The 8,710-nt window shown below is 41.0% G+C and overlaps 1 protein-coding gene across 1 annotated transcript; it reads left to right on the top strand.

The window, feature by feature from the left end:
- The first annotated feature begins 1,248 nt into the window (after positions 1–1,248).
- PRND (prion like protein doppel) lies at positions 1,249–8,475 on the top strand. The gene is made up of 2 exons (XM_043989916.1): positions 1,249–1,361; positions 7,853–8,475. The coding sequence occupies exons 1-2, from the start codon at positions 1,301–1,303 to the stop codon at positions 8,395–8,397; spliced, it is 606 nt and encodes a 201-aa protein (XP_043845851.1). The 5' UTR covers positions 1,249–1,300; the 3' UTR covers positions 8,398–8,475.
- Positions 8,476–8,710: the final 235 nt, after the last annotated feature.

Here is an 8,710-nt window from a genome sequence, read left to right as displayed (position 1 = left end):
GTGATTTGTTCCATGTCACGTGATTTCTTGTCGTTCAGTCATGTTCAACTCTTCATGACACCATTTGGGGGTTTCTTGACAAAGATACTGGAGCAGTTTGCCATTTCCTTCTCCAGCTGATTTGACAGATGAAGAAACTGAGGCAAACAGGGTTAAGTGACTTTCCTGGGGTCTGGGATTCAAACCCAAGTCTTCTGATTTCAATGTTAGTGCTTTTTCTGCCATACCATATCAAAATGCCTGCTGTGAACTAAACCAGACCTCTCGGAAGTTTTGTGAGAAAATTATTAATAATGGGGTGTTTGGGGACTCAGAGACCCCCCCCACACCCACACACACATACATACATACACACAGGAACTCTGGCTGGTTTTGCAGGGCTATCCCAAAGTCAGTAGACAAAGGAAATGTAGACTGAGCTTCCTGACTACCCAAAGGAAGTTAACTTACCTAGACCACCTTCAAGTCATGCCAATCAATGGACTTGAATGTTACTGGCCAATTAGCTTGGATCAATGTGCAGTGACCCACCTCTACCATCGAGAGGATAAAAACCCTTGGAGAGGAGGCTCTCGCTAGCTCTCTCTCTCTCTCTCTCTCTCTCTCTCTCTCTCTCTCTCTCTCTCTCTCTCTCTCTCCTCTTTTCCCTCTCCTAAGCTGCCCTCTGGCTCTTGCTCTCTATCCTACGTATGTAGGACTTCTAAACTTTAGGAACTAGGTGCTCTCACTTTCTCTAACATTTAATATGCTTTCATAAATGCTTAATGCCCCAAACTGGTGCAGTAGCCTCTAATTTCTAAGTAGCAATATATTAGAAACCCCAGCTTAAGTTCTCTAAAACCTAGAACAGGTACAGGCACCCCCATCTAATTTCAAATGACACGGTTTCCAGGGACAGTCAATTCTCCTCACCCTCCCAAAGTGTTTGAAGAGCTGTTGACATAGATTGTCTGGTAAATATCCAATGGCTCTTTACAGGTGGCCTTAAGTCCTAACACAACCTGGTCACCCAACAACAATTTTAAAACAATAACCAGGTTGAGGTATTACTATTTTTATTCTTACTTCCACAGAGATTGAAATATGAGATGCATTTTTCTCTGACACATTCTAAGGTTCTTACAAATCTCGTAGTCTTCAAAGAAGGAGTAATGAGAATGTCCACCTGGACAAATAGGGAGCCACCTAGAGACTCCCAGATTGGTACTATCAGGAAGTGAATAATATTATACCATATTTGGAGATGAATATCAGTGCCACCTCCTTCTCCTGCTATATAGTTGTTGAGTTACAACTGATAATGAACCAGTTCTGTGAAGAGGATTTTACTTCTGGCAACCTTTCCCAACAACGAATAAAAGGTAAGTGGCAACAAATCTAAGGATAGGCAACAGGACAACATGGTAGCCAAAAAGGTTAAGGCAGTCTCGGGCTCTGTTACCAGATAGAAGCATGGCATCCAGAATGAAGATAATCGTTGCACTGTTTTCTGTTCTGGTCAAACCATAGCCAGAGGATTACGTGTAATTGTGGGAATGTTGTAGTAAGGATATTAACAAATTAAATCTATGTAAAGCAGTTTGAGGAGAAATATGAGGTGACTTAAAACCACGCTATTCAAAGATTGTTTAATGAAACTAGGGATGTTTCTCCTAGAGAAGAAGATACTATAGAGACAGGCTAGCCACCTTCAATCATTTCTTTTTTCTTTTTTTTTTTTTTTTTAGTGAGGCAATTGGGGTTAAGTGACTTGCCCAGGGTCACACAGCTAGTAAGTGTTAAGTGTCTGAGGCCGGATTTGAACTCAGGTACTCCTGACTCCAGGGCCGGTGCTCTATCCACTGCGCCACCTAGCTGCTCCACCTTCAATCATTTCTAAGGCTGTGATATGGAAAAATAAATCATTTTGTTCTTCGTGGCTCCCTGAAAAGACCAAGGAACAACAAGAGAGGTTGATTTGGGTTCTAGATGCAGAAAATTGTCCTAACAGAGTTGCCCCCAAAGTAATATGAGCTGTCTTTGAAGATAAAGAATTCCCTTTCTCTGAAGATCTTCAAGGAAAAGTTGTGTAATCTCCCATCAGGTATGTCAGAGAAAGGATTACTATGCAGGGATGAGCTGGACTAGAGGGTTGCTGAGATTCCTTCTAGTTCTGAGATCCTAAGAATCTATCCCAGATGCTTCGGAAACAGATTGCTTGTTTCAAATGGATTCTCTACCCTTAGAGAAAACCATGGAGTGCTTTGATTTCAATTCTTTTTTTTTTTTTAAGTGAGGCAATTGGGGTTAAGTGACTTACCCAGGGTCACACAGCTAGTAAGTGTTAAGTGTCTGAGGCTGGATTTGAACTCAGGTACTCCTGACTCCAGGGCCGGTGCTCTATCTACTGCACCACCTAGCTGCCCCAATTTCAACTGATTCAACTGATATTAGGTTGGCAAGAGTCTTTTGTTCCCTTCTGAAAAAGCACAATCATCTTCTAGGAAGTGCATCAGTACTTGCATTTTCAGTTTATTGGGGGGGGGGGGGAAGTGGTCTCATGGTTGTTTTTCTTTTTTCCTAAGTCCTTGCACTTGAAAAAGTCTCACTTTTTAAAGCTCTCTTGGCAGTTTTTTAAATGCAAATGGTTCTCTAATGGGTCAATTATCTCATTATTATTATTTATCCTACCAAGTGGGTGCAGAATCATTATGTGGGGTGGGACCAGCTATTTCATCTTTTCTCAGGTAAATGAAAGTAGTTTTCAAGTCTTAGTCTATAGAGAGCATATCCAGTCAATTTTTACCTAGATTAGAGGTTTGAGGCCCCTTGGGAAATATTTCAACAGAACTGATATTATACATAAATTTTCTAATGAGTCAAATGGATTGGAATAGGAATGAATATAGCGAACCAAGGCAAAAACAAACATCAGGGAGGGAGGAAGACTGAGCACTGTTAATATTAGTAAATAAATACAGGGAAGAATTTCGAGAGAAAACACTTTCTGAAATGCCTATTGACTAATGTGAGGTCAGTCCTTACTGGCAGTCACTAACCCTGGGTGCACTGACTGGCGTAAGACCAACCTTTGGATATCTCCAGTCCCACACAAACACCCATGGATGAGTCAAGACAAATTTTGATGTTCTGTGATGGGGTATGTTAGATATCAATCATGTTCCTCTTTTACCAAAATATAAAATACTGACCCAAGAAGAAATACGCAGGCTCGCCACAAATGGAGTCATCAAACTCAGTAATGGGATTTTACCCTCCAGGTTCTCAGCAATTTATAAGAAACATGGTTTGCTATTACCTTATGTTGAATGAACTGTGGTCCTGGTTTCTAATAACCAGCATGAAAAGATATCTTGTGGGGGCAGCTAGATGGCACAGTGGATAGAGCACCGGCCCTGGAGTCAGGAGTACCTGAGTTCAAATCTGGCCTCAGACACTTAACACTTACTAGCTGTGTAACCCTGGGCAAGTCACTTAACCCCAATTACCTCACTAAAAAAAAAAAAAAGATATCTTGTATATTTTTAAATGAAGGGCAGCTTCACTAGATAGAGCGCTGGGCTTGGAATAAGAAAGACTCATGTTCATTAGTTCAAATCTGGCCTCAGACAGCTGTGTGACAGTGGGCAAGTCACTTAATCACATATGCCTCCATTCCTCATCTGAAAAATGAATTGAAGAAGGAAATGGCAAATCATTCTAGTATCCTTTCCACAAAAACCCCAAATAGGGTCACAAAGATTTGGATATGACTGAAATGACTTAACAACAACAAATTATTCTTTAATGGTGGCTATAGCTGACCAAAGATAGAAGTGACTACACTTAAACTACACTTAAAGCTGGAAGTGTGGGGGGAAATGGCCCATTCTCAGAGTGTCAGCAGAATTCTGATGCTCTGTAGCTATCTCAGGAAGGGCTTACCTTGCCCTTTCCTATACATATCAGTTGTCTCCATTTTAAGAAGTACATTAACAATTTGGAACTCAACAAGAGTAAGGTGAACAAGATGGTGGAAGGAATATAGTCTATGCCATAAGGAATCATTTTAAAGAAATGGGGATATTACAAGGTAAAGAGAAGACTTTGGGAGTAGGAGAGAGATAATAATTGTGTACAAGTATTTAAAGATTGTTATGTGGAAGAGGGATCAGATTGATTCCTCCTGTCCTCACATGACAGAACTCAAAGTAATGTATAGAAGCTGCAGAGACAGATTTCAGCTCAATTAAATTAAAAAATGACTAAATATATACTATGTATAAGGTGTTATGTATAGGTGTTAGCAACACCAGACCAAAATGAAACAGTCCTTGCCCTCGGGGAGCTTAAAATCTATTTTCTAATAATTAGGGTTATCTGAAAGTAGAAGGGACCATAGTGAGAGACACTAATGGACTAATGGAAGTCTTTACACAGAGTCTGAATGACCCCTTGCTGGAGATCATAATATCATAGAGCTAGAGCTGGGTGGAACCTCAGAGGTCATCTAGTTCAAACCTCTCATTTTACAGATAAGGAAACTGAGGCCCAGAGAGGTTAAGTGACCTGCCCAAGGTCACACATGTCAAGGTAAATGTCAGAGGCAGGATTTGAACCCTATATTCTGACTTCAGAGTCAGTCCCCTTTCAACTGTATTACCTATAGTGTTGTAGACAAGCTTCCTGCTCAGACACAGCTTAGACTCAATGACCTCTAAGGTCCCTTACAACTCTGAGATTGTGTGGTTCTGAGGATTCCTTAAAATTTGTCCACTGGTGTTTTCTTCTCAATGCTCACAAGTACTTATTTTATTTTATTTTTCTCTTGAGAATCAGTTGCACACTTTTGCCATAGGACTTAGGCTGCAAAGTGATTCCAGTGGGTAATTTATGTTGGTATTTAATTAGTCCCTATTCCTATTTATTCAAGAAATAAAAGTGGGTCATCCTATGGAATAATCTGCCTGGGGTATGTATTGCCTCCCCTAATGTCTTTTTTCAATGCCTTACCATGCTCTTGAGGACTATGTCAGTGGAGGAAAAGCTCTGACATGTCCTATTAATCTGGGAATCATTACTATTACTATAAAGGGCAAAACCACCCTGCTAATCCCTCAGGCTCCCAACCTGGGAGCCATCCTGGATTCCTCACCATCTCTCATCTCCCATATCCAAGCTGTTACCAGGCTTATCAATTTCACCTGTGCAACATCTCTACAATCAGATCCCTTCTGTCCTCTAGCACTGCCACCACTCTGGTGCAAGCCCTCATCACATCATGCCTAGATTGTTGCAGCAGCCTGGTGGGGGGGGGTCAGCTTGCCTCAAGTCTCTCCCCACTTCAATCCATCCTCCATCAGCCACTTAAATGATTTTCCTAAAATGAGGGTCCAACCATATCAGCCCCTACCCCCAATCACCCACACACTCAATAAACTCTAGAAGCTTCCTATTATCTCCAGGATCAACTACAAAATCTTGATTGGCATTCAGAGCCCTTCATAACCTTGCCCCCGGCTTCCTTTCCAATCTTCTTTGACCTTCCTTCTCAGAAGGTACTTTTTACTTTGATCCAATCACACTGGTCTCCTGGCTGTTCCACATATATGACATCCTGTCCGTCAGGTGCAGGCATTTTCTCTGGCTGTCTCCCATGCCTAAAATACTCTCTCTTCTCGTCTACACCTCCTGGATTCTCTGACTTTCTTTATGTCCAACTAAAATCCCATCTTCTACAGGAAGCCTTTCCCAACCCCTCTTAATTCTAGTGCCTTCCCTCTGTTAATTCTTTCCTATTTGTCCTGTATGAATCCCCCTGACCTCAACATTATAATGTCATTGGTCATCTTTGAGTAAGAAGGATGAAGAACAACACTATCCTATGTAAATCTTGCCTTGTATTTATTTGTTTGCTTGTCTCCTCCATTAGACTGTGAGTTCCTTGACAGTAAGGACTTTTTGCCTCTTTTTTTGTCCCTAATGCTTAGCACAGAGCCTGGGACATAGTAGGCACTTGTTAAATGTTTAATGATTGATTGATTGATTGAATACTACTTTGGGTAGTTGTGACAGATTGGGTATCTGTCAACCAAGGATCACCCTAAGTGTGGAGAGGCTAGTCACCAGAGGACTTGGTAATAATAACTTACAAAGACCATCCATTAAAGCCTTGGCGGGGACTGATCTGCATCAGTGGAGGGATGTTCCACACAAAAAAATCACTGACCCATAAAGTATTGAAGCAGGTACCATATTTATAAAATTCCCATTTTTGATAACAACTCAAAATGCTACATTTACCTATGAGAACCAGGGTTACATGAAAGCCATTGTTATTACAGGGGCTTTAAAGACAGGGTAAAAATCAGCTGTGTTGAAATGAAGCTATTTCTCAAATTAACCTGAGCATTAAAAAGTCAAGCTAAACATGTCCATAGAGCAGATCTATATCTATATCCTTTATATATACATATATCTACATCTACATCTATATCTTTATCTACATCTATATCATCTATATATCTACTCATATCTAAATCTGTGCCATATCTATAAAGACATAGATATAAACATAGACATAGACAAACATAGCTGTAGCATAGACAGACGCATAGACATAGACATAGACACATATATCTAGCTTTTTCTTTTGAAAAGTCCAGCGAAAAACTAGAGCTTCTTTTGCCTTTCTTTTTATTTACTGTTTTTGTTTTATACATGCCACCTTGGGGCAAGTCACTTTATCTTCCTGAGAATCAGTTTCCTCTTTTGGAAAATGAAATGTTGGATTAGATGAGGGCTTCTTGAACTTTTTCTACTTGCAACCCCTTTTTGCCTGATAAATTTTTACATGACCCTGGGTTATAGGTATATAAAACAGGTATACATAGCCTTTTGCTGTTGCCAATTTTTTGCAACCCCCACATTCATTTACACAGAGGGTTGTGACCCATGTTTAAGAAGCTACAGATTAGAGGATCTCTAATGATTTTTTCCAACTCTAAGTTCTATGAATCTCCACATCTGATTCTCCAAGTAGTTCCCTGAAATTTGTAGAGAGCAAGTGCTATAGATCTGCTTTGTCTCACCATGTCAGCCTTGCAAATGGGCTTTTCACACTGAGATCATGAGAGGCAAAAGCACAAATTACACACTACAAAGATGTCCCTTACTCTAGGCTGGCATCACATTGTCCACAGTGGTGATACTGGAAAGGCCACACCCAATCAATCACCTTGACAGTTTACATGTTAGGGAGTATGAAGAACAAAAGAGCACTCGTCTGGTCTTCAAGACAGATGACCTGGGCTTCAGTCCTGGGCTTGCCATTGACCAGTTGTCTGACCTTGGCCAAGTCACTTTCTTCCCCTAGGCCTCAGTCTCTTTATCTGTAAGATTATACGGTCATATTGTTGTTGAGTCATGTCCAACTCTGTGACCCCATTTGGGGTTTTCTTGGCAATGATATTGGAGTGGATTGCCTTTTCTTTCTCCAGCTCATTTTACTGATGAGAAAACTAAGGCAAACAGTGTTAAATGACTTGCCTGGGGGTGATACAACTAGTAAGTGAGCAAGGACAGATTTGCATGCAGGAAGATGAATCTTCCTGACTCCAGGCCCAGCACTCTATCCACTGCCCCACCTAAGTCTTTTGACTCCCAGGTTTTGGAAACTTTCCACTAAACCATACTTGTTCCAATACAACCAATTTGCTTCATCTAATTCAATCCAATTACACAGTAAATATTTGTTAAGTGTCTATATCCAGGGTACTTACATGACTAATCTAACTTCTTCCACTGCTGGGAAGAAATGCCTCACAATTTATAAGATTAAGGAAAATTACCTATCACTTTTTTGTACTTCCAGGTTGTTATACAATGAGGAGACATCCGGGGACTTGGTGGACTGCCATTTTCTTTGCCCTGCTCTTTAGTGATCTCAGCTTGGTCAAGGCCAAAGGTACAAGGCAGAGGAACAAGTCAAATAGAAAAAGCCTACAAACCAATCGAGCCAACCCAACCACAGCCCAGCCTTCTGAAGTACTCCAGGGGGCTTTCATCAGGCAAGGCAGAAAGCTTTCCATCGACTTTGGGGAGGAGGGCAATAGCTACTATGAGGACCATTACCAACTGTTCCCTGATGGGATCCATTATATTGGGTGTGCTGAGTCCAACATAACGAAGGATGTCTTCATCAGCAACTGTGTGAATGCCACATACACAGCCAACAAGCTAGAGCCTCCAGAAGAAAAAAATGCAAGTGATATTCACTACAGGGTGCTGGAGCAATTAATAAAGGAATTATGTGCCCTCAAGCACTGTGAATTTGGGACAGGAGCTGGCCTTCGACCTTCTTTAGACCAATCCGTTATGGTCTACGTGGTAATTCTGGTTTGCTTTATAGTAAAATAAACAAGCGCACAGCCTAACGAAGAGAGATGGTAAGCAAGCCAGTCACAGGAAAAGACCTAGTTATCTCAGGCCCCCTTCCCGCTTTCACAAACCCATCTCCCCTTAACAAAAACGAAAACAAAAAAAACTATGAAACAGTAGTGAATGTTGACATCATAGGCAATGTGCATTACCATCTGACAAAAGTGTATCTAAAATATTCATTCCATTCTTAAAATATTCCATCCTTCCCACTCTAATGCCTTCCTACTATGGAAGCAATTCTGGGTCATTGAAGGTTAAGGCCAGCAGAGTCCAAGATCTGTTGGGTTCT

The sequence above is a fragment of the Dromiciops gliroides genome, chromosome 2 (genome assembly GCF_019393635.1).
Source record: "Dromiciops gliroides isolate mDroGli1 chromosome 2, mDroGli1.pri, whole genome shotgun sequence".
NCBI lineage: Eukaryota > Metazoa > Chordata > Mammalia > Microbiotheria > Microbiotheriidae > Dromiciops > Dromiciops gliroides.
This window is presented reverse-complemented; position numbering and strand designations above follow the sequence as displayed.

Excerpts from the sequence above, each read along its gene's own strand:
- PRND (XM_043989916.1), top strand. The coding sequence starts at position 1,301 with ATGAACCAGTTCTGTGAAGAGGATTTTACTTCTGGCAACCTTTCCCAA. Across the intron at positions 1,362-7,852 it reads TTCCCAACAACGAATAAAAG|GTTGTTATACAATGAGGAGA; the intron begins GTAAGTGGCAAC and ends TTGTACTTCCAG.